General features: G+C 36.9%; 1 protein-coding gene across 1 annotated transcript in view; it reads left to right on the top strand.

The window, feature by feature from the left end:
- The first annotated feature begins 5,199 nt into the window (after positions 1 to 5,199).
- ARL15 (ADP ribosylation factor like GTPase 15) overlaps positions 5,200 to 27,519 on the top strand; it is a 130,513-nt gene continuing 108,193 nt past the window's right edge. The window contains exon 1 of the mRNA XM_029285446.1: positions 5,200 to 5,301. Coding sequence (XP_029141279.1) covers positions 5,200 to 5,301 — 102 coding nt within the window. The remainder of the gene's footprint in view (positions 5,302 to 27,519) is intronic.

Here is a 27,519-nt window from a genome sequence, read left to right as displayed (position 1 = left end):
CTGGGACGAGTTGTCAGGGACTGCGCTGCAGAGCTAGCTGAAGTGTTCACGGATATTTTCAATCTATCCCTGTCGCAGTGCTCTATCCCTACCTGCTTGAAGACATCTATTATAGTGCCAGTCCCTAAGCAGACAGTAGTGGTATCTCTTAATGATTATAGACCAGTAGTTTTAACATCTGTTGTCATTAAATGTTTTGAGAGGCTGGTGTTGAACTATATTAAGGCTACTTCCATCTATTTTGGACCCATGCCAATTTGCATATAGGGGCAATAGATCAACTGATGATGCTATGTCACTTGTTGTCCATATTGTATTGAATCACTTGGAACAACAGGGGACATATGCAAGGCTGTTATTTGTGGATTATAGCTCTGCCTTTAACACCATTCTACCCAATAGGTTGTTTTCTAAAATGTCCAATTTGGGTATAAATCAGAGGATTTGCTTGTGGATAAAAGATTTTCTGACAGGTAGGCCACAGTCAGTAAGGATGGGATCTCACCATTCCTCTACTCTGATATTAAGCACAGGAACCCCCCAGGGTTGTGTGCTAAGCTCTTTCCTTTATTCCTTGTATACGCATGACTGTACCCCACTATATAACACCAACGCAATTATTAAATTTGCGGACGATACAACAGTGGTGGGGCTCATTAATGAGAACAATGAGTCTGCTTACAGGAAGGAGGTACAAGGGCTGACATTGTGGTGTAATGAAAATAATCTTACACTTAGCACCACAAAAACTAAAGAACTTATAATTGACTTTAGGAGGAAGAGAGATGTACATCTACCATTGTACATAAATGATGAGGAGGTGGAGAGGGTGGGTAGTTTTAAATTTCTGGGCACTTATATTTCGGAGGACCTCTCATGGACTATGAATGCTAACATGCTTGTGAAGAAGGCACAGAAGAGGCTGTACTTCCTGAGAATGCTCAGGAAGATAAATTTATCTCAGCGTCTACTCCTGTCCTACTATCACAGCACCATTGAGAGTGTCCTGACATACGGCATTCTTGCATGGTATGGGGGCAGCTCTGTAGTGGACAAAAAAGCTCTACAGAGGATTATTAAAACTGCCCAGAATATTATTGGACTCCAACTACCATCCCTGGATAACATCTTCGAATCTCGTTGTTTGAGGACGTTGCATAACATTCTCAGAGACTCTTCCCATCCTGCTTACAATCTTTTTTGACTTTTGCCTTCTGGCAGAAGATACAGAATAATTAAAACTCGGACCACACGTTTTCTGAATAGTTTTTATCCCAGAGCTGTAATTGCACTCAACAACGAACTAAGGGGCCACCATCAGTGAACTGTTGGACAGTATTACTTGGTCTGTTGTGTGGATATTGGGTGGTTTTAGGGGTGAGGATTGTGGGGGGGGGAGTGTGTTGGGGATTATGTGTGTGGGACTTGGTTTTTGGGTGTCAAGTAAATTTCGTTGTATATGTATACTATGTACGCACATACAATGACAATAAATAAATAAATAAAAGAAGAAGAAGAAGAAGAAGAATGCAGTGACAACAAGATGGACCCTTAAGAAGCATGTGCTTAAGACAGGATTAAAAGCAAATGATGATTGAATACAAAAATGAATAGAGAGAGCTTCTTTGGTCCTAGAGAGAATGAATAAAAATCAAATTGCTAAACAAGTATATGAAAGAAGTATGAATGGGTTGAGAGGAAAACATGAAAATTGTGATTGAGAGAAATTGTGAGAATCCCAATCACAAAGGTACAGACCTTTGAAGAACAAAAGATACATAGGGTCATGATGGAAACAAACATGGTTTGCAAGGAGGAAATGTATGGAGAAGATTTGGTGCTGGTGAAAACTAGAGTTAGCTGTATTTCCTTTTTTTCTTATTTCCCATCTCTTTAATTTCTTTAACTTTCTATTTCTTATTGATTTCTTTTGTAATTTTCCTAATATTGCTTATCATTAGAGGATATAATAGGTAATCCTTAATTTATGATCATATTTGGGACTAGAATTTCTGTCATAAGTTAGTATGGTCATAAAAGGAGATGTCATATGACTGTACTGACCTACAACGTCATTCCTGGTGTTCCCTGTTGTTAACTTAACTTGTACCCACCCCGATCCAAGCCATTCTGGGGTTGGTCCCACCCACCGTGAGCCTCAGTAAGGTAAGGGACTGCCTCCAACTTGCTCACCTGCCTATCTCCCACCACCACCTATGCCGTTTTATCGCCCTGCATCCTGCATTGTGGGGTCGCAAGCAACCTCAGAACTGTGTTTCTGTCTTGTCCTGCCCCAGCCACAAAGGTAAACCCTCTGGTTCCAGTGTCTGAACGGACTGGATCCTGCAATCCTTATATCTTTACTAAGAAGGTTTTCAAACAGAACTAATACAAAATGTTTGAACAAACAAGAGGACAACTATAGTGAGATAAAATGAGAGTTGAGGTCCATGGCTCTCCTTATATAGGAGTAGTGTGAGGTCCATGGCTCTCCTTATATAGGAGTAGTGAGAACCGAATTTATTCCATTGACAGGTCAGGGTTCTTTCTGGCCAATAGTCTTGCTAAGCACCTTTGTTCAGCCCTCCTCTCAGGGTGTGTCCTTGCATGGGGAGGGGGTGTTAGCTCCTCCTTTTTGTCTTCTGAGGCCTGTAATAACTGCCTCTCCTGGTTGCTAGGCAACTCTTCCAGCTGAATCCTCTCAAGCTGATAATCTTCTGCATCTTCTCAGTCTAAGCTGTCCATGACAGTGGCTCTGGGGCAGCTTGTCATGCCTTGGGAATTCTCAGCCTGCCCGAGAAAGTGCCAGCAAGCATTCATTCCCCCAGCTGCTGCCTTTTCCAGTTTCTCACACCAAACCTTCACCCTTTGTGGTTGGCAGCTGTAGTTGAGGCAGAAGCGCCTTGCTGTCTTTGCATTTCCTTTTTGGACCCAGCTTGCCCGCAAATGTTTCCTATACATGGCTAAAGCTGTGCTATTTTTGGAAAGCTTCTCAAAGTCAGTGCAGTTTTAGCACATGGAGCTAATGTTCGCGGAAGAAGCTGGGTCTGAAAATGAAGCAGTAAAAGGTATCTGAAAAGGAGGAGCAAAGGCACCTCTACTTTGCCCAAGATGGCTGGGTGCAAAACACAAAAGGTTGGTGTGGGCAATTGAAAGAGAAGGTGGGGCTGATTGCCACCCCATCAGGGTGGGTGCAGGGCAGAGTTGGGGAAGATAGGCAGGTGGGGAGATTGAAGCACTCATAAGTATGGACAGCCTGCCAAGGGCCTGAATTTTGATCATATGAGTGCAGGACCATTGCAACACCATAATTTTGGGCAAGGGTCCTTAGTCCATTTTTTCCACACTGTTTCAAAAGGTCACTGAATGAATGGTCATAACCATCTGTAGAGAGATGGGTATATGTATTGTTTAGTCCAGATATACACCCAGTAATTCAGAATAACTGAGACAGGCATGCTGTTTTCTCCCTGGGGAGAATGAGATTTGAAACTTTGGTGTCTGAGCTTCTTGATAATTCACTAATCATTGGCATGAAAGAGATGCTTAAATTGTATATAGAAATATTCATTCATGACTGAGAAATATTGGTTTTAGACATTTATTATAGAACAATTTAGTCACAAATCAGTACTCAATGTAATTAGGACCACCAATGTAATTAGGTTCTAATTACATTGAGTACTGATTTGTGACTAAATTGGGATTATTATTATTAGGATTAGGATTATTATAATAATTAGGATTCTTATTATTATTATTATTATTATTATTATTATTATTATTATTATTATTATTATTATTATTATTATTATTATTATTATTATTATTATTATTATTATTATTATTATTATTATAGAATCAAGATAGAATAGATAGGATAGATAGGATAGAATCAAGATCACGTGAAGTGTTAATACCACTTTACAATGCCTTGGTAAGGCCACACTTGGAATACTGCATCCAGTTTTGGTCACCGCGATGTAAAAAAGATGTTGAGACTCTAGAAAGAGTACAGAGAAGAGCAACAAAGATGATTAGGGGACTGGAGGCTAAAGCATATAAGGAACGACTGCTGGAATTGGGTATGTCTAGTTTAATGAAGAGAAGGATGAGGGGGGACATGATAGCAGTATTCCAATATCTCAGGGGCTGCCACAAAGAAGAGGGTGTCAAGCCATTTTCCAAGGCGCCTGAAGGCAGGACAAGAAGCAACGGGTGGAAACTAAGCAAGGAGGGAAGCAACCTAGAACTAAGGAGAAACTTCCTGACAGTTAGAACAATTAACCAGTGGAACAACCTGCCTCCAGAAGCGGTGAATGCTCCAATACTGGAGGTTTGTAAGAAGAGACTTGACAGCCCTTTGTCCGAAATGGTATAGGGTTTCCTGCCTGAGCAGGGGGTTGGACTAGATGACCTCCAAGGTCCCTTCCAACTTTACTACTACTACTACTACTACTACTACTACTACTACTACTACTACTACTACTACTACTATTATTATTTGTTTTGTTCTGCTGGCAGAAAGATCTGACTGCTGGCCTAGCGACAGATTCTATTGCAAATCAGGGCTGTTTCTGGAGGAGGCATAGGAGGAGAGGTCCCGGGGCTTATGGAGCGAAGGAACTGGATGAGGCTGTCGGCAGGCCCAGAGGAAGGGAGAGAGGCTTTTGGAGGAGTTGGTGGCGGTGGCAGTGTGCTCCAGGGGCAAAAAGAAGCAAGGCCTCTTTAAGGAAAAGGTGGAAGAGTCAGGATCAGAAAAAGGAAAGGAGGCGAGGTTGTCCTGCAGGAATTCAATCTAATTTGAGGGCTAATCCACACGGAGCTCCATTTCCATCTGTTCTGTTTGTCATCGTTTGCTCCCTAGAGATTAAAATGGACGATCTGAAACTTCAGCTGGAAACCACGAACAAGGAGTGTATGTCGGAGGTGGTGGCCCTTTGAGAGCTATATGCAACAAAATTTTATTTTGGTGTATGCCAATTGGTATACATTCAAAGTGACAATAAAGTTGTTGTTATTGTTGTTATTGTTATTTTCAAATCCTTTTCTTATTTGGGAATGTATCTCCTCCAAGCAGCCACTCTGTGAAGTATATTAGATTCAGAGATAGTGATTGACTCAAAATCACTTGTGGATTTTGCATGGGTGGGTAGAATCTGTTCTGCAATTTTCCATACTTAGATGAAATAGAAAAGCATGGTCAGATACTTTGACCCCCGTTATATTATTACCTGTGTCAGTTGCAGAAATCCAATTGAAGAGAATGAAAAAAGCCAGACCAAAAATGTCTACAACCAGGTAAGACTATGAAAGAGTTTTCTGTCATATGTCAAAGCTAGTATAGTATTTCTGCAATATCAGCCCACTTCCTTTTTAGAGTACACTGTAGAAATAATGACCTTTGTCTTGGAGAAATTGATTAAAGTATTTTTTTTCTCCTGATCCTACATGATATTAGCTAAATAGTAAAGTTTGGCAATGAGTATCCAATAACAGTTACAGTGTTTCCTTATGTAGGCATGTTCATTATTCCTTTGATCATCTAAAACCTTTTTCTTTAAAACAGTGGCGACAGGAAAAGGACTGTCCCTTTGAGTTTCTTCTGATGTCTCCAGAATTCTAGTTTACATATTAAAAAAATGTTTCTGCAAATTAATTGAGTCCTTGATGCTCTCTGAGCTTGGTTATTTGATTGCAGATATTTCATTACCCACCTATGTAACAACATCAGTGCTAAGGAGTGTGGGGCTTGTTTCCTTTTTAAATACAATATTTTGCCCATGGAGTGTGGTTTTCTCCTTAGTAGTTCTTGATTAGGGCATTGTTTTCTGCTTGATTGTCTAGTATTAATTTCTCCTTATCTGGGTGTAGGCTGCTGGAGAGAAGTATTCTGGTCTTTTGGTTTCCTTCTTAGTTTTCTTATCTCTTTGGAATGGTGTATAAATTTTAATTCATTAATGCTTATGTTAATTAATTTAATATTGATTAGCTGATTAATGGATGTTGATGTTTAATTAATCAATTAAATTAATTAAATGTAATTAATTATAATAGTTACCTACAAATAATTTAATAAATTTGGAGTGTTTTTATGCCAGGCTTCTGTACTTTCTTCTTTCCCTTCAGTAGAGGAAAAGCAAAATTCCAGTAGTTCTAGACCAGGGGTCTTTAAACTTGGCCCTTTTAAGACTTGTGGACTTCAACTCCCAGAATTCCTCAGCCAGGCACGCTTGTGGGATAGCAGATTTCCATTCAAAAAAAAAAAAATGCCGAGGGTGTATAAGCAAATTACCCCTGGCAAAATTGATTGATACCCTTTTAGTAAGAAATAAAGTAGGCTTTCATCTATATTTTCAAAACGTGATGACATTTGAGGCTTTTTTGGTACTCTTTTGATGTAAGATCTCATAAAATATGGATATTATCCTAGAATTATGGAATTTTACAAATGTGGAATTTTATGGAGGAGGTTTCAGATTACCTCCTCCATTTAGAACCTCTCAGGGATCTTTAAACATAACAATATTTTCAGGAGAATCCCTTCCCATTATTCTGAAGTTATTACCAGGAAATGCTAGAGGGTAAGGGGAGTTTGCAAACAGAAAACACACACAGCAGTTGCCTTTCTTCAGGCATATGTTATGGAATCTTATGCCAAAATACCTGTGTGAGTTGGATGTCCTATTACTGTGAAAGGTTGTGCCTCTAATACAGGAAAATTTGTTGTAGATCATTTTTTAACACACCAGCATGCAGTAGAAGTCTTGAAGAGAGAGGGACCTTGGAATCAATAATGCTACTCATTTAATGTTGCGTGTTCTAGCTTTAGGTCTGTAAAGTGTTAACTTCAGTTTTAGACTTGCAAAAATAAATAGTCACATGCTAGCTCCCTGTGTTTATTGCTTATTGACTCTTGCTTGTAAACTACAGGATTCCAGAACCTGGGGTGCCTAATGACAATAGAGTATGATTCTCTCCATGTTGCTTGTTTGAAAGTTTTGCCATTGGGGCCTGGTAGTCTTGAATGTTTAACTTGAATCAGTTTATGAATGCAAATATTTTTTTCTCTTTCATGCTTACCATATAAACACCTTGCAGAAAACTGCAGTAAACTGTAAGTAAATGAAACTTGGAAATGATCCAGCATTGAAAATCTTAGCTGGTTATTGACATTTTCCCTCTTACAAAATCTTAGCTAAATCTCTATCTGCAAAACCCTATAATTTAGTCTCATGTTTCAGTACTTTTTAAAGTTTGTGTTTATAATACCTGGGTTTGATATTTATTTGTTTTGTGCTGCTTGGCTAGGACTGTGTTTGGTTATTATGGGAATTGCAGTTCAGTACATTAAAAGGCATTAGGCTTTTTGCTGTGAAGGATTCTTATATTGATAGGTTCAAGAAAAGCTATAAATATAAATGGTGTGCCCCAAATCAGAGATCACATAAAGTATAACTCTATTTTACTATTCAGAAACATAAATTGGGCCATTACGGTGCAGATAATTTATTGGTGATTTCACTGGTATTAGTTGGTTACTTTGGGGACAGGATCTCCATTTTATCCAAGCATCTGTTTAAATACATGGGGGTGGGGAGAGTGGGGGTGGTGGTGGTCCAAGGAAACAAAGTAGAAAAGTAGAGCCTAGCTAAATTTCTTTTGCTCTACATGGAAAACCAACTTCAAATCCAATGTTTCATTCTAAAATGAAACATTGGATAGCACATTAACAGCTACATGGTTTAAATAATAAAATACCCATTTTACCAACAGGAGATTAAAGCTCTTTACTCAAGGCAATTGGATTTTCATGATGTCGGGTCAGATCTGGTGCCGTTCATTCTTCTAGGCAAGAAAAGGCAATGAGCCTCAATTTCTTGCTCGGAAAAAAAGTATTTTGTGCTGTTCGGGGACGAGGGGAGATCCAAACTTGAAATAAAAAGGAAATGTTTGATGTAAGCATATTGGACATCTTGCCTCCTGGAGTTGTGGACAGCCATTAGTCTGGGTTGTATAAGGATGTCGGGTCCATCCCAACTCAGTCATTTAGAAAATAAGAGCCTTCGACTGCATTATTAATGAAGGGAATAACTTTGCTAAAAACAAGTGGTTACAAAGCCAGGTCTGGGATTTGTGTGTGAAATCTGCCCATTTGCTTTTCCCTTTTTCAGTTTCCCTCCTTCCCGTTATATGTTTAGTGTCCATTGAAATTCAAACAAATTGTTTTGTAACTGTCCTGTTTCTTGGCGGACTTGGTGATGCTCCGCATTCCATTCCCATACTTGTGGCCTCGAGGTCAGATGGCTGATGTCTCTGCCAGCATTCACTTCTGACTTTTCTCCCTCTGGTGTGTTAGCTCCCCTCTGTCCGGGACTTATGACAGTCTGGCATCGTGGGTTCATATTCTAGGGAAGAAGTAGAAAGTTAAAGACCTCAAGGTCCTTTCCAACCATATATTTTCTTCTCCAACAAAGACAAGCTGGCCATTGTAGGATGGAACAGGGAACTGACATTTCTCATACCACTCTGATAGGGGTAACAGAATTACAGTTGTCATAGCAAGTGCTCCAGCTGGATTGCCTTCTCTCTTTTACCTGAGTTTTTTTCCATTGCCTTACAGTATATAAGCAGAACAGACAAGTACTGGTAGGTACTCCAGTCTATACAGCATTGGGAATTCTAGTTTCTTCTCTTTCAAATAATTTTGGATAGTTCAAAGAAAACTGCTTAGAGGTGTTCCAGTTAGAATGCCTGCAAGACGACTCTTGCTGTAGAGGAATGGCGAGTGTAAAGAAATAGAGATCCTCACCTTATTACTGGCTAGGAGTCATGAGAGTTGAAGTTTGGCACATCAAGAGTTTTCCAGGTAGGGACAACTGATAAACGGAACTCTTAGTTGAATGTTGGTGATGTACCTTTGATTTTTCTGAGATGTGGAAAAAAGAAGTAGAAGAAACTTTGGTAATTTTTCTATGACTGTTGATTTGGCTTGTAGCCCTTATCTGTCCAGATCAGGACCGCACATGAAGTTCCAATTAAACGGATTTATTACTAATCATGCCTACACACAGGAATCTATTCAACTAACGGTTAGCACTTTCTTGGTGTTCAAATAAAGGTCAATGGAATTCAAGAGGGATTGGACTTAGTCACTTTGTGGCTACATAGAGACTCTATGCTTATGAAATAATAGAAAATACTTATAGCTCGGGTTTTAGATTTGGGCTGTGGTTTGTTCTCTAAGCTTGCTTCAATATAATTTCTGAACGTTTCGTTACCAAATTAGATAACATCAGCAGCAGGATTTTCTTGTCCTAGTCTCCTTAGTTTATAAATATCTTGTGTGCCAGTGTGGTCAGTTGGTCGTGCAATTGGTTGTTTGTTTGGAGCTATATTTGAATTCTGAGCAGCTGACCAACTGACCACACTGGCAAAACAAGACATTTATAAGCTAAGGAGACTAGGACAAGAAAATCCTGCTGATGATGTTACCTAGTTTGGTAATGAAACGTTCAGAAATTATATTGAAGCAAGCTTGGAGAACAAACCACAGTCAACTCTATGCTTATTCCTGTGTTGATGCTGCCCCAGGTTCACTCCTTCTCTTACATCATCTTTATCTAATATAGCAGAAAGAATGTGTATGACGAAAGTTAAGATAATGCCTAGGAAGTTGAATTTAATTCACAAAAGCTTTAATAATTTTATTGGCAGGGGCAGAAGGAACAAAACAAAACTTCTACTTGTTTATTTTTTCCCTTAGAAAATTAGGGGAATTTGTACGCATTATTATCTTTTTAAAAGTTGTACAGTAAACACTTTTTCCATTAATGAAGTTACCCCCCTTTATCCTATTTTGTTTGCAGTTGGAAAACATAATTCTTATAACAATTGCCAAAGGTCAGAAACTGCCAACAGGGTGAATACATTTGGGTATTGAATAAGAATTGAAAGTAAAGTTATATAATCATTTTTTGTTAGCTTGTTAAAATAATAAATCTGAACTTCTTGTGCTAGATTTTGTTGTGCTGCACTTGGAAAATGTGGGGAATACTTTAGCATTGTATACATATTTTTTTAAAAAATGATGAAGGACTTTCAAATGATATAAGTTGTAAAATGCAAATCAAGTTTGAATTAAGGAAATGCTTTATGCTCATTAGGCTTTTAGTTTTAAAAATTCAGTTTTAAAATCTTGCATATAAAATGTGTCTTTAAATATAAAGAATCAGAACACTGCTGTAGAATTGTTCCCTGGCCAATTTTTAATTTAATTGACAATATTAATTAATCAAAGTTAGGCTGTTGGCATTTTGGGAGAAATATCTTTATTATTTAACTTCAAAGTCATCAATGTTCTGGAACAGAAGAAATGGCTCCTGCTTGATGGTGATCTAAGAAACAAATATGTCCATAAATTTAGAATCACAAATTCCTTATTTAATTTACTGCATGAAGATAATTTAAATTACATTTCCAATTGTTTTTAACAGACACTGCCGATATTTAGTGTGTGGTAGTACTGTTAACCAATGTACACCATTATGTAATGAAACATAATGCAATGTCATGGAATTAATTTCCAGGCTATGAAAAGGAAGTTTATTTTATTATGAAAACTATTTTTCATCTCCTTCTGTTTTTTGAAGTGTTTGGAGATTAGTTCATGCTGCTACTTTTTCAGTATCATTTATATATATCAGAAAAAGAATTATTTACAATAAAGCTCTTTCTTGCTTTGTTAAGTACTTAATCCACCATCAAAACCCCTGGTGTATCTGCACTAACAATATCTGGAATTTGGCCATGGTTTGTTTCCTTGCTTTAAACTTTTAGCTCATTTGGAAACAACTAAGACAAGGATAATGGTCAAGTAAGAGAGATTGAAAAGATGGCACTAATATTGTCCCTCAGATGTATTAAGCCAGATATCTTAAGAATTCTGGCTTGCTATTTTATAATATACATGATAGATTTCCTCAGAAGCACTTTTGATCAAGTTCATAAGGATTTTGGAAAGAGATTTACAACAGGTATTGAAAGTGAAACTCTTACTTCATTGTGTTGTTTTTTCCTGCCTCTTATTTGATGGAAGGTGTTACCTATATTTACAGGTAGGAAAGAATAATTAAACGTGAAATACATTCACATAACATACTATCTTACAATGTGATGGCTAGAGATTGTTGTTACATAAATATGAGAGACTGCCAAATTAGAAGACTGGCATAACATTTTATAAGAGTTCTTATTTTGGGAATTTATTGTGCCAAAAACTATATGGATAATACATTTTAATGAAGTGTTCCAGAATAAAGTGCTCAGAGGTTTCTTGTAAAAAGTAATATTCTTCATCATATTGATTTTTTAAATAATGATTCTTGATACTTATATTGTCCTCAAGATATACTACCACAGAAAGGAGAACTGGAACCTCTATTCTAGCTAGTCTTTTGAATTTCATCATTAAATTTGTTAATTTGTCAAATTTAAACATGAACAGCAGATTCCAGTTCTGCTGGAGATGGTGGGAGAACCCATCACATATATTTGTGAGCTTTTTTTGAGGAATCCTTTCTCTTTTCCAACATTAATAATACTTGGTAATGCTTATTTCAATTTTTTTAGAAAATGTCTGAATGTATCCAGCTTTCATTTGCTGTTTGTAGAATTGGCATTTACACGGTAAGCATTATGCTGCATTTTTAATGCAATGTAGTTCTTGCTTGCAATGTAATTATTAGAATGTTAGTTATAGCTACCCTGTGTTTAATAATGAAAGAAATTTAGCATAGGAAAAGATCTGTATTTTTGAAATTATGGTTTTATCATGTCTACTAAAAGCAATTCTTAAATATTAAACAAGTTTTAGAGATCCATGCTTGGTTCTTAAAACAAAAGAAATATTAAAAGAGAGTATTGAAATAAAATGTGTTTTAATATTTATTTTCAATTATATTAATGCATTGTTTTTCAGCCTTGGCAACTTTAAGATTTCTGGACTTCAACTGCCAAAATTCTCCAATTAGAGAAATGTAGCAAATACATTTTTGCTTAAACACATCCATTGCTTCGGTTGCTTTAATACCATGTCTTTGAATAGATCTTCAAGCATCTCTTCATAATTATTTAATTAGTGGAATTCAATGAATCCAGACAGTACACTCATAGAAATTCTCTAGAATCTTGGGATCAAGTTATGGAATTGACTGTTTTGTAACTGTAGATAGAAGTTCAAAGGTATATCCACATATTTTACAGAGTTGCCTTGTTTACTACTGAGAGTGGGACAGCAGTGCACTGTGTGAATTTAAATCCTTGGGAGTGAAAAAAATAAGACTAACTGATATTTTATCATGGGGACAATTATTATGCTCCTGGATTTTGTGGTGGGACTAATGTTAGAACCTGCTGAACAATTGATGCTAGGGCAGCGGTCCCCAACCTTTCCAGTTCTGCGGACTGACAGCAGCGGTGGCGATAGGCAGTGGCAATGGCAGGGGAAAGGGGATGGTTTCACATGCACAACCTAATCCTGCATGCGCAAATGGATCTTCACACTCTCACCTGCCACTTGCGCTGCCTGGTTCAATAGCCGATGGACTGGTAGCAGTCCGGGGATTGGGGAGCCCTTTGCTAGGGGATTACAATCCTTATATTATGTGGAGGGGGGGAGTCTAGAAGAGCCCAGCATTTCATGGCACCCTGATTCCATGGTAATCTCTGGCCCAATTCAGATATTAGATGCTTTTATCGCTAAGAATTTAGCTTGTGATCTGAGAATGGAGGATGTTGTTATTCTCTACCATGATCAGATCAGTATATAATTAGCATGCTGGGGATACCTAACCCCATTCTGATGGATCAGCTCAGTCAGAAATGTCTTGTAAGTATTAAGCATATGTAGGACAACATCAATTCTTGAGGCACAAAGCAAGGGCCATGGTCTTTAAGACTGACTGGAACCATTCCACTCCCAACTCCAGAATAATTTCAAAAGAACACTATGATCAATGGCTATGCTGGTCTATAACCATAGTAAAGATTTGATTTGATCAGTAGTATTAAAGGCTGTCAAGAAATTAAATAGGGCCAAGATAGATGCATTATCTCTCATCTGGTTCCCACATAGGTCATTTGTAAGCATGATCAGTATCATCTCAATTTCATACCCAGGCCAGAAGAGTTTCAGATAATCTGTTTCTTCCAGAGCCCTCTAAAATGGAAAGTTGACCTCCTCCTTGAAACCTTTTCTAGAAAGAGAAGGTAGGAGATGACTCAGAAACAGCGCAATGCCATTAAATGAAGTGATAGCTTCTTGTGGAAAGGGCAGATCAAAGATGAATTTATCACTGCTTGGACCCAACCATATGACACCACCCAGGATCCCTTAACCAACTAGGAAGGACACAGATGTAATGAACAGGTAGCCTCGCTGGGGATACTGTTGGCCTCTCACCACCAACAAACCCCAGACCCATATATTAAAATGGGAATTTTAAAAACAAATTCTGGGAAAACACTTCATATTTTTGCCAAAAAAAAAATCTTCATAAATTTTCAATGAGACCAGCAATCCTTATTTGTCAAAATTGTTACACATAAAATGCTATAAATTATTTTTGTTTGCATTTTTTTAGTAATGCAGTACAGCAGGGGTCTCCAATCCCCAGGCTGAAGTGGCAGGTGCACGAAGTTTCATTTGCCCAGGATTTAAGTTACATACACAAAACCATTCCCCCCTCCATCAACAAAGCTGCTGCTGGCAGTCTGTAAAACCAAAAAGATTGGGACCCCTGAGGTACAGGACAATTTTATGAATGTATTCTAATTCAAAATACTCTCTTCCTGAGTAGTGTTTCTGGCAACACTAAACACAAATCTGTTGGTATTTTTTAGAGGGACCACAGTTTGTAATGTGGAAACTAAATCCTCTGTCTTGTCAGCATTTAACTTTCTTGTTCTGTTTTCTAATTCAATGAAATGTCAGGAAAAAAAATAAAGTTTGGAATGTGTCATCTACATAACTCTACAAACACCAAGTTTGTACAGATAAATACAGATATATCTGTATGATATATGTCTTCATTTCTTTTCAGTCGGTCTTAAAGATCCCTTCAGTAATATAATTTAAAATCAATGTATCTGCCTTCCATTTCTCTCCATGTTTTAGCACTGTTTATGTGCGTTATGTGTCTAAGAGATACACAACAACTCATTTGGCTTGAATTATGGGTCCAAAATAGGGAAAGGGGACTAGCATGTATGTAGAGAATTTGGAATAGGTTTAAACAGCAGCATTCTGCAAGATGTGGGAACAAGAGATACTTTCATTACCTCTCCTTTGAGTATGCCTATCCCAATTCTGAGGCCATTTAGTGAGGGTCTGTCATGACTCTAGGAAGTAACAAGGATTCTAAGAGTAGGATTTAGGAGGAACAAGAGACTAGTAAAATAGTTCTCAACTTAAGATCGTAATTGGGGTCATAATTTCCATTGCTAAGCATGTGGTCATTAAGTGCCCATTGACTTTGGTCATAACTCAGTTGGGAAGGTCGCAAATGGCAATCACATGACCCTGGGACACTGCAACTGTTGTAAATAGATGTTGGTTGCAAAGTGCTCGATTTTCAATGTGTGGCTGTAGGAATGCTGTAACCATTGTAAGTGCAAGGACTGTTGTAAGTCACTTTTTTCAATGCTGTTGTAACTTTGAATGGTCACTAAACAAATGGTTTTAAGTCCAGGACTACCTGTTACATTTCTCACAGTTGTGATGTCAATTGAGCCAGGAATCCTTAAGCTAGATTTACAAGTAAATGAATATTACTTACATTAGGAGACTCCATGTTTTTCCAAGTGTCTGCTTATTACTGCTAGTGCACAAAAAATAGGAGCAAGCCAAAATGTAACAAAACTTCTAAACTACATTGTAAAGATCTGTCCCTTTAATTTTCTCTGTTCTTCAAAGGGGGTGGGAGGAAGGGTAAAGCAGAATATCTTGCACAAGGAATAAACATTTTAGTGAACTAGTGTTTCTTGAAATAAGCAGGTAAGGGTTTGGTTGATATTTAAGGAATCACCAGGACATCTCTGTAAATTTGACTGGGAGGTTGAAATACCTCATGGGAGAAGGTAGTGGTGAGCCACTTCATAAATATGTTCTTGAAATCACCAGTATTCCAACTTAACTCCAGGGAGTCTTTACTTTTATTCCTGTAGGAGCAGGTTTCTTGCATAGAGCTGTCCAAGGTCCTGCAACTCCTGACTTATTCACTTGTGGAGCTCCCAGAAGGTGGCCTTCATATTCTCTGGGCCCTCTTTTAATCAAGAAAAACAAGTATATACAGCATTATCAAGAATAATATTTAGAGTTGAATTAGTGTTCAGATTTTATCTTGAGTTCCCACTTTTTCTGTTCAGGATTATTTCTGTATAGGCTGTTAGAATGGGACATAATCAGTTAGAGTTGTAATAACTCTTATGTACTCTCTCACATCTACTGGGGGAGAATATTAAGTAAACAAGGGCTTTTCTGCTTCTCAAATTAAGATGGTACAGAATGAAATCAGAAAACCTACTCACTTTCCTGCTTTGAAGATTTGTCATTTTCAAGATTTGTCATTACAAATAATTACTGGCTTTTGGGTGGCCAAACTGTTCCTGCTCAGTTAAGCAATTATGATTTATTCTGCTTATATTGAGATAGTCTGCATTGTCTTATATCATAGGACAAAGAAATTGCATGGCCAATGTGGCAGATCAGGTAACTTCTTTCTTTCTTTAATTTATAAGTACATTTTAATAACATTTACTTAAGCTGCTTGTATCACCTTCACATAATACTTTTGCCAAATAAAAATGGTAAATTCAGCTGAGTAACTGTGGGAATGGAACATATACTACCCGTATACTATGCAGGGCAGCTTGCCTTTTGCTATAGTGTCCTGCAGTAAATATACAATAATGTCCCACCACCAATTCTAAAGTAAGACAACAACCTCTGTGTTTGAAATGGCAATATTAGTTGTCCTGATTTTGATTATGTGCCATCTAGTTGGTATCCTAGGGAGTTTAAAAAAATGTCTGGCCCCTTGGGCCATCTACAAATTCATTATGAGTAAAGAATTAAACTTGGAAATAGAATGATTTTCTCAAAGTTACCTGGTGAACAGATGTCAAAACAAAAATTGCATTGTTCTTAGAATCCCAAGGCAATATTTCATCATCTGGACCATATATAATAAGAGGCTCGGCCCAGAAGCTTTGATGTTTCATGTTCTAGCAAATCCTTAGTGAAAACTTCACATTGCTTGAACACAAATACCAAATTATAATTAACTTCTGCTCCAGGACCCATTTCTTTGTTATGAAAGTTACAGTTATGAAAAGATGAGTGCGGCTAAAACTTGTTTCTTCTATCTAACATAGAAGGGACAAAACAAATAAAGTGACTTTTCTAAGGTTGTAATATTATTCTGTGCTACCAAGAAAAAAAATGCTTGACTTTCAATGAAATTCGTCCTCAGTATGTTGCATTACAAATGTTGATATGTTCCCTAAATACGCATAAGGTATTTTCACCCAATTATTTTTGTAGTACAGTAGAGCAGACTGTAATGTGGAACACAGTTGTATAAGAATATTGAGCCATCTATCTCATATTTGTTACACTGAATAATAATAATAATAATAATAATAATAATAATAATAATAATAATAATAATAATAATAGTAGTAGTAGTAGTAGTAGTAGTAAAGTTGGAAGGGACCTTGGAGGTCATCTAGTCCAACCCCCCACTCAGGCAGGAAACCCTATACCATTTCAGACAAATGGCTGTCCAGTCTCTTCTTAAAAACTTCCAGTGTTGGAGCATTCACCGCTTCTGGAGGCAGGTTGTTCCACTGGTTAATTGTTCTAACTGTCAGGAAGTTTCTCCTTAGTTCTAGGTTGCTTCTCTCCTTGATTAGTTTCCACCCATTGCTTCTTGTCCTTCCTTCAGGTGCTTTGGAAAATAGCTTGACTCCCTCTTCTTTGTGGCAGCCCCTGAGATATTGGAACACTGCTATCATGTCCCCCCTCGTCCTTCTCTTCATTAGTTTAGCTAGATCAGTACTAAGATAAAACATTTTAGATAGAGAAGATCTAGAGGAAATTTCTGCTTTTTCTGATAATATAATTGCAAATAATCAAATGTTAATGCTTAAACCAGCTTCATATTTATTGTATCTCATAGTTCCCAAATTTAGGAGCATCTTATCTTTAGCTTGATTCACAGCTTTCCCATAGTTTGTCCTGGATGGGAAATACAGGAAAACTCTATATTAAACTCGATACTGGGCCTGTGATAGAGTATCATAGAAACCACAGGTCATGTTCTTACCCCTCTTTTATTTAAATTTCTAGGGCACTCTGATAACTTTTACTTGTACTATCTGTTAAACAATCAAGATAAATTAATTTTGCTATATTATGTGTTAGTTTCACCCACAAATGATTGCTAATAGTTCTTGTTATTGAATATACTTTTATTGGTCAATGACTGAAAGAAAGTTTCTGACTGTCACTGATAAGCAGTGGCTCTCTAGGGCTTCAGGCTATGGGTTTTCCCATTCCAGGTGGAGGTGTCAGGAATTTGATAAAGTATTTGCATATAAAATATTCTACCTCTGAATTGTGGACTACTCCCAAGTTTTTCACTGTAAAGAAAATGTGGGATATATGCTTTAAGAAAATTTGTATGTTTAATATTCAGTTCCATCCTTTTGTGTTGCTTTTGCCCAGTCTGGGAAGAACATAATGACATTACTGTGAGATCTTTTCCATTTGAGACTGAAAGGGGCTACCAGAATCACCTTAAGTACTGAGACTGATTTTTCATATTTCAAGAATTCTGTGATAGAATAGTTTTTTTGGCTATACATAAATAACTTATGTAAACGAGGAAACAAAATTAATGTATGTATTTGTACCAGTATCTATGATGCTTGTAAATTAATAATTTAGTGAATTGCTGGTATACAGTACTGATTCTAATTATAACTTTGGACTATATTGGGTGAAATCAGAAGTGAGTGAAACCTTTATCTTGTAAAAAAAGTTTTCAAATGTTTAAAAAAAGAGTTGTTCAGTCCATTAATTTAGAGTGATGCATTTTTGCTTAATGATCAGTATGACTATTCTGACATGCAAATCATAAATCAAGGTGTTTAATTTATTTATCTTATTTAAGAACTACACATCTCTCTCACAGAGTAACTCTGTTTATTCAACTTTGCTACAGAGGTAGTTTATGAACACTCATTTAGACAATATAGTATTTCAATAGAAATACTACAGACTTTCCTAACACCTCCAGAAGTATTAGAGTTTGGTTATTTTACTCATTTAGACAGTGTTGTATTTCATTAGAACTGATGAATGTCTACTATAAGCTTTCCTAATATATTTTCCAGGAGTATTATATTTTAGTTACTATAAATTTCAACCAGTATAGCTATTTATTATATTTAGAATGGACATTGGAAAATGTATGAATCATTAAGAGGGGACTTGGAGAACCTATAATATAGTCCAGAGATTGAAGTGTGAGAAAGAAACTCAAAATAACTCACCATGATATTATTTAATATAAAATGGGACAGAAAAAAATGACAGGTTTTCAGTATTCTGTTGTTATACTCTCAAACAATAAAGTAACATTTCTGGAATACTCATGATGTCTGCTCCTTTACCTGACTTACCTCACAAGACTGAGAAGAATTGTTGTCTGGACCCAAATCTGTATTGTCCAGCTCAAGCATTCATACTACATATTGACAGATCTCCAAGTCCTACCATAAGATACACTTTTTTTCTGTTGAGTTCACCTTTGGTACATGAGTATTGAGTATGGACGAACATAATGCAAGGCATAAAAGTGATAGAGATTTCAGCTTTCTGAACCTTGAGTGACTCTTTAATTTACATTTTAAACTTTTAACTCATATCCTCAATTTGCGTGCCATGGAGTAGATGTTGTGTTAAAGAAGTGGGCTGCTTCTTCTTCTACCAATTGCAATATAAACATAACATTGTAATGTTGGATAATGGCACAATGACAGGAAGCAAGTGCTGACTGGAATCTCTCCTTCAGTAAGAAGAAATTGTTGTAAAAAATTATTCCAACAAAGTATACACATGTTCAATTCATTCCCTAAACAGGATGTAGATATAAATAATTCAGTACAAACAAGAATCTGATGGAATTTTCTCACATTTTTTGTAAGCTGTTCTGTGTAGTTTCCTTGATGTCCAGCTTCAATAGCTTCTTGATGTTGTGTGATAAGAGTGCTTATAATGTAGTGATGTATTTGAACAAGATTGAACAAAATCTTACAACAAATATTGGCTGAAATCTGGTTCACAACTTCTTAGAAGTTTTCTTCTATGAAAGGAACTTTATTTTCTACTTTGTTCTTGTGGTGCTCAAAGAATAAAGAGTTCACTAAATTCAAAGCAGTTATAAGTAAGGATTCCTTGGCAGTAGAAACTAATGGGTAAGATATTAAAATCACAAAAGTTAGTGTGGTTTTATGAAGATGCAGAAACCAAAAATATACATGTAGGAAGTATGCATTTTAGGAATTTCTGTTCCATCTTGCTGAGCTTGGTGCTTCTTGTTGTAGATATGTAGAAAGAGAGCTGTATTAATCTGTGGTGACCAAAATTAGATAATACCTTTTCCAAGTAACAGATTTTATTTATTAGGCTAGGTACATATTTATGTATTTTTGCAAAAACTTGGACAACAAATGAAGTCCCAGACTAGAGGAGAATACACAAAAGACTGTAGATCAGATTGCAGAGAGAATGGTATGTAAGCACTTTGAAACAATGCAGTTATTTCAGGAACTTGCAACAGATTTTTCAAGAACAAGTCTTGCCAGAATAATCTTATAATCTTAACAACTTTTTGAACCACTGAGTTCTATAATACATTGTGGAAATGTAGAAGAATAGAATAGAATAGAATAGAATAGAATAGAATAGACCTTGGAGGTCTTTTATCCAATCCTCTGCTCAGGCAGGAAATCCTATACTATTTCAGAGAAATGGTTGTCCAATCGCATGATGAATTTATCAAGATGAATGTATTTTGATTTCAGGAAAGAATTTGACAAAGTAGTAGTAGTAGTAGTAGTAGTAGTAGTAATACAACAATAACAACAACAACAATAACAATAATAATAATAATAATAGTATCCCCCAGTGAGGCACTACCTCACGTTGTTGTGGGGCTTGTGTGCTCCGAGGTAGATGAGAGCTATGCCAGAGGTTCAACCATACTGGACAGGTCTCATCAGAGAAGTCAGACAAAGAGTGTCTCTCCCATAAAAAATATGGTGAGACGTAAATTTCAGAAAGCTCAGATGTCCGTACTAGATGTTGGAGTTCTGGTGAAAAATGGGCTACAGGACTCAGGACTGATGGCTGAGCAACCAGGGCCAGCAGCTGCAGAACTACTGAAAGAAAAGGTGTTTACCCGTCGCAAATACACAGTGATTGAAAACAAAGAAATAATAATCTGTTATTACAGATCAAGTCCAACAAGAAGAGGATATCTGAAACGAATGCACCAGTTCAGGAAAGAACAACATCCAGAATCAGAAATAACAGAACAGAGAATAGCAGATCAACGCCGATTTATAATACGAAATAAAGTATTCACAGAAACAGAATTGGACGAACTGCAAAGGTTTACCCAGGGTAAAGAAATCAAAGCCTTGCCAGAAGTAACTCAGAATGTAGAGGGAAACCAGGGGGAGTTGGCAGTGAAGGGATCCAGTAGAGATATACAACTGTTTTCTTTTGGAAACCAGGCACCTCTTCCTCAAGAAGAACAAAGCCCTCTAACTAAAGAAATAAAAGAAATAAAGAATAACTGAGCATTTAGAACTGCACAAAAACAAGAGAAGGCTGCCTGCATTGAAGCTCGTTACAAAGAAACACCTAGCATAAGTATTAAAAAGATGCAAATACTACAATATCAAGCATAAGCACTAATTCATTGCAAGAAACAAACCAACTAATATACAGCAGAGCTGCAGTTATAATGAATACCTGGGATGCAAAATAAACAAAGAAGAAAAAAAATCAAATAGTACACCACAAAAATGGAAGGTTAGACTGGAAAATAAGATCAGCAAGTTAAGATCAGATGCAAGCAAGCTAGAACAGATGAACGAAAAGAAGCTGAAGAACAAGAAAACCAAAGAATACCTAATAAAGAAATACCACTTAGAAACAAGGAAGATCAAGGAAGCACTGGAAATAATAAAGCAGCAAATAACAGCTATAGCCAGGAAGATCAGCAGATATGAAGCTCGAATTGCAAATTATAGGCAGAACCTCCAATTTCAATCCAATCAGAAATGTTTCTACCAATCCATCAATGGAGAAACTGCAATGAATTAGTCAGTGCCTGACAAGGAAGAAACAGTGCAGTTCTGGATGCAGATATGGGATAACCCAAGAAATACAACAAGGACGCAGCTTGGTTAAAAGAGGTGGATGCAAATAAAAAAGTTGAAATGAAAGAATTAATAATAACAGCAGAAATGGTAGAGAAAAGAGCAAGGAAAATCAAGAATTGGTCAGCACCAGGTGAAGATGAACTGCATGGTTTTTGGTTGAAACATCTAACTGTTCTACATCCACTCATTGCCAAGCAGTTCAACAACATACTACAAGGAGGAGAAATTAAAAAATGGCTAACAACTGGGGAAACCTACCTGATAATGAAAGATCCAGCAAAAGGGGCAGCACCAGGCAACTACAGGCCAATTACCTGCTTACCAACAACTTTCAAATTGCTAACTGGTGTGGTAGCTGATGCAGTCCAACAGCATCTAGTTGAAAACAGTCTCCAGACCTTAATCCCATAGAAAATCTGTGGAGGGAGCTGAAGGTTCGAGCTGCCAAATGTCAGCCTCGAAACCTTAATGACTTGGAGAGGATCTGAAAAGAGGAATGGGACAAAATCCCTCCTGAGATGTGGCCAACTACAAGAAATGTCTGACTTCTGTGATTGCCAACAAGGGTTTTGCCATCAATTACTAAGTCATGTTTTGCGAAGGGGTCAAATGCTTATTTCACTCATTAAAATGCAAATCAATTTATAACTTTTTTGAAATGTGTTTTTCTGGATTTTTTGTTACTATTGTGTCTCTCACTTAAAATAAACCTACCGTTAGACTTATAGACTGAACATTTCTTTGTCAGTGGGCAAATGTACAAAATCAGCAGGGGATCAAATAATTTTTCCCTTCACTGTATGCAGCCAGTTTTTATCACTAGAAGTTTGCCTTTTGCTCAGGACTCTCAATTAAAAAAACAACAACCTAACGGGTTCTATGACACGGAAGTCCAGAAGGGGTGGATGGGATGCAAAACAGCCTAAAGGATGGAAACTGGAATGCAAACAGTTATCCCAATTATTATTTCAGAGCACCTCTGGGATATTTCACACAGGCCTCAGGTTTAAATGATGGAGGTTTTGTGTCCTTAATGTACATTTCTTGAGTCCCATTAATACATCAGAATAATGATTCTCCAGCAGAAGGCCCATTTTCTGTTAGATTTAGTTATGCTCTATAATTCATGTATAATTCAGAAACAAATTGAGCATATTTATGAGAAATAATTCTACATGAAGCATTAATAAATGTTTTAAAATTGCTGCTTTATCGTGCTATTCTCTCTCTTCCAATAAACGTAACACTTGAGGTCACCATGCTGTAATATTCACCCCATTCCATTGTCAAAATTTCTAGAGGAGAGTGGAAAAAGAGCGGTAGGCTATACCTTTTTCCTGCCTTAGTTCAGCAGGAAGGGCAGGATTCCAATAGAACTATTTTGGGAATTGGAGATAGACTTTCTCAGCATATCCTGGATATAAAATGATAAAGTAATCTGCTTTCCAAAAATTCAAACCTTGTAAACTCTTTGCACGTGGCACAGGGCTCAGTGATCTCTAAGAATAGGTAGGATACTTAAGATACCTGGCAAACATAAGATGTAATATGTTTACATTTTCTTATCTGATTCACCAATGATGTAGTGAAGATTAAATAAGTTTTTTAAAAGAAGAAAGGAAGGAAATAGATATTTCCTGGGTTGTGTCCTGTTCAGTTTAATGTGTGTGTGTGTGTGTGTGTGTGTGTGTGAGAGAGAGAGAGAGAGAGAGAGAGAGAGAGAATGTATGTATGTATGTATGTTTTTATAACAATATGATGCCTGATTTAATATCCTGCGTGCTCTTGACAAAATGTTGGACCCAAATTTAGGCAGACTTAGAAAAAATCCATTTAAATCAATACATTATTAATATTTAGCCTCACTGTAAATGTAGAACAGTAGTAAAAGACATTATATTCAAAGCTTACTTCCAAAACATCTGGAGCACCACTTGAGTACCTTTGATAAACTCACCATCAATCAATAGGAAAAGGCAGCTTTACCTGGAAAGTTTTACATCCTGCAATGATACCTTTAATATTATTGAACAACAACATCTGCCTGTGCGGGGTCCTTGAAAAGGACTCAATACATGGACAAAAATGCCAAATCCAGACTAAACATTTGTCTGGCTGTCTGACCAATAACAACCAATTGATAGTCAAACATTTTCTTGGTGAATTAGGAGCAGGTAAGGTTTGAATATTTGTGTATTCTCAGTTGAAGTGTGCCTTTAATAATAATAAATTATTTTGTGAACATCTATACCTTGAGCAGATAAGCTTAAATTGTTAAGCTGCTACTATTATCATTTCATTTTAATAAAAGCATAGCATGAAAAAATATCTTTTGAGGATAAAAGGAAAGGAAACCACTATTCCCCCCCCCCCCCGGAAACCTTAAAATGTTCTTTAAAGTATCAGCTGGATCAGGGAAGTTTTGAACAATAAAAAGTTCAGGATGCTATATTTAGAATGTCTATTCCACCACGCTATGTGACCTTTCTGATCTCTTCCTCATCACTCTCACCGTGTTGCATTTTAAAAACCCTTGACTTTTTCATTTGGTAAGGTCTCAGCAGCTTAAAATTATACTATTTTAAACAAAGGACTGTTTTAACATATAGTTTACAAACAACAGCTATACAGCATCATCTGTTGGACCACTAGAGGGTGCAATTTATTTTTAATTGAGCAAGTACCATGAGCTGAAAGATCTCCAGAGGATATGAGTTAATATAATGCAGGCAGTTCAAAATGCTTTAAAATGTTGTGATATGTGAAAATACAGACAAAGACTGTTTACATATTATTGAGTTTGAATATTTTCCCGAGAGAGATGGGAATAGGGAATAAGCAGACTGAAAGTAGAAAAGTGATGGCGATTTTTGCCCCCCTTCTGTTTCTTTGTGTATACAGAGCAGGAAGCTTAGTGCAAAGAAAAATGTGAAATCTCCATGCATCCATAGTAGTTTTGATCTTAGATTTAGGACTTCTTAACCAGTAAACAACAGTTGCTTTCATATGTGTACTGAAGATGTCACTTAGTCTGGTAACAAAACATTTGCAAGCAAACACCCAAGCTCAAAGAGTACCAAGGATTCCATAGTTACTTTATAGACCAAATGTATATATTCGCTGCTTATTAATATGTATACAGGATCCAATCTGGCTCAGCCACCAGAACCAGAGGTTTAGTCTTCTGAGCTTTTAGTCTTTTACAGTCCATCCTCAGAGAACTTCTCTCTCACCAGAATGGGAGGCTGGGAATCTTAGGTTGATATAATGGGTTATGATGAAGAGGCATTGCCAAATATTTTTAGTTCTGTTTTTTTCATCCTCTATTCTTTCCATGGCATATGTAATTTGAACTCATGATTGTAAGCTGAAATAATGATTGTAAGCTGTCTAGAATTGCCTCTAGGTGAGACGGGTAGCATATAAGTGTATGTATGTATCTATGTGTGTATGTATGCATTCCTTTAGAGTGTGGGATTATCCAGTCATAAATAACTGTTTTAAGTGGAAAGAATGATTTTTGGGAACTGTGTTATAATACACAGTAGCTATTCTTTCTGGATGATAATTTGGAGACTCCTTGATGACAGGATCCTAGATCAGTGGTGGCAAACCTATGGCACTGGTGCCAGAGGCGGCACTCGGAGCCCTCTCTGTGGGCACACGTGCCGTTGCCTCAGCCTTGCCTCCCCCCGTGACCCTTTCACCAGCAGCCCCCCTGGAGGAGAGTCGCCCCCAAGCATGGCCCACGCAGAGAAGCGCAGCCAAGCACATGGCAGCCAGGCAGCGTAGACAAGATTCTGCCCTCACGCCCCCTCACGCACAGTTGATGCTGCAGGGCACGGGGAGAGGGCCTGGCCGCCATGGCACTTCTGGGCTGCCTGGGGGATCTGCGGCGGGTCCTGGAGGCGGGTGGAGGCGGGGCAGGGGGTGGAGCGGGGGCTGGGCCAGTTTTTGGGCACTCGATCTCTAAAAGGTTCGCCATCACTGTCCTAGACTTTGCACTAAAATCCAACTCTTACAAGAATCGCTGGCTTTAAATTTGAATATTTTAGTTTCTTAGCATCCATGGAGAGTTAAATAATAAAAAGTCAGCTCTTTCATCATGATACACAATGCATGTTTTGTCATTTTGGCATTATTGTGATTAACTACAGATGCTTCTGTAAGCAAGAATTACCAAATTAAAATGTAAAGCAGTATTTCTCAACTTCAGAAACTTTAAAATGTGTGGATTCCAGGTCCTTGAATTCCCCAGTTGATATGGTTGAGAAATACTGTTGTAGAGCATTATACATGGAATTGTACTTAAAGACAATTTGGAAACTTGTTATTCACAATTTAGTTGGCAGTTTGGAGTGGGGCAACTAAAGTTCATGTTGTATCTATTCTGACAAAATTATATTGGCTGCTTGTACTAAACTGAAACCAGTTTAAGACGTTAAAGTACTTTTAAACAATAAGCAGATTGGAATCCAACTTCTCCAAGAAGCACCTCTTGTCATATGATTCTGCAAGATATGTCAGATTACATTTTTTCCCCCAAAGCATTTTTTTCTCCTTACAGATTCTTGAATGACTTCATAAAAAGATTTGGCTGATAGCAGCACTAAAATTTTTCTTAGCACCAGATCAGGACTTCATGATGCTCATGCAGTTTAAAAAAATCTTGTTCTTTTTGTCTTTATTTCATTTGTGGTTTTTGTTTTTTTAATCAATTACTTTATTCTGTTATGTTAATTGCTATATTTTAAGTTGATTTTAATAGCTCTATCCACAGTGTTGTGAATCTCTGAGGAAAGTTTTAATTAAGAGCAAGTAAGAAATACTCTATTTAAATAAATTAGACATGGCTTCTCGCTATTCAGGTTGCACGGAAGAAAAGCAGCACCTGCTGGATATTCTCCTTCTTCAAGGTTTGTCAGTGAGACTGACCTTTTGTCCAGAGACTAAACAAGATTTGAACTCTCACTAAACAAACAAACTGCTAATAAAGGCTTAGTCTGAAACAGGCTTTGAGATAAAAAGACAAGAAAAGAAAAGAGCAAGATGTGCCCCATTTTTAGAAATACTTTTTTTTAGATTTCCTTGCTCAGTTGGGTTTCTACCAAGAGCTTTTGTTATTTAAAAATGCTAGCCAATTGTTTTAGCATATTTTTGTTGTCTGTGTTATTTATCTGAACTTGCAAACAGGTAACAAAACTGTAACTGTAAAGCAAAAAAGTATGGCCATTCTACAGCAGATATGATAGCTGAAGAACCGCGAAAAGGAAAATCTTCCATGGTGGGTCAGTTGGCTGTATTTTTAATTGTATAAGAAATTACACTTAAAAACCAGCTAATTAATTTTGATATCTCTTCATTTCCTTTAAATTATTTTCAAAGTGAGGGTAATTTGTTAGACAAATTGAGATACATGAAAATGGCAACACAATTGCATTAATCAAAAATTAAGGCTAAACTTTAGGAATTGTGCTTTGCTGTTAGCTGAAAAATGCTATATGTGCTCCGTGTTGTCAGGTCAGTGACTTTTTAAAAGGAAAAAAACCCTCATTGCCTTTTTTCCTATAGTTTAGCATTACTTGGAAAAAATAAAGATATATTTAGGTGGTGATGAGTGTTTCTGGATGAGATACTTATCTTCATACAATTGGATGCAATTACTGGAAAAATGAGTAATTTATATTGTTTGTTGACAAGTTAAAAAAATGCTTACTTGTACCTACTTCTGTTTTAAATTTAATTGATCATGTTTGAGATTTTTATTTTGAATTATTCCTGATTTTGTAAAGAGACTAAGTGGGTGACAACAAGTAGCCATAAATTTTTATCTGCGACCATGAATAATAAACTATGGCTATATCTATTTCATTATTTTATTTACAATATTAGCTTTATCAGCAACATTTCTTTCTTTGTCACTCTCAATGATATCTAATTCTGGAAGAAGTTAGATCTCTCTCTCTCTCTCTCTCTCTCTCTCTCTCTCTCTCTCTCTCT

This window comes from Protobothrops mucrosquamatus, unplaced genomic scaffold (assembly GCF_001527695.2).
Source record: "Protobothrops mucrosquamatus isolate PMUCROS unplaced genomic scaffold, P.Mucros_1.0 scaffold1715, whole genome shotgun sequence".
NCBI lineage: Eukaryota > Metazoa > Chordata > Lepidosauria > Squamata > Viperidae > Protobothrops > Protobothrops mucrosquamatus.
Note: the sequence above shows the minus strand (reverse complement) of the source record. Positions and strands in the feature narration are given on the sequence as shown.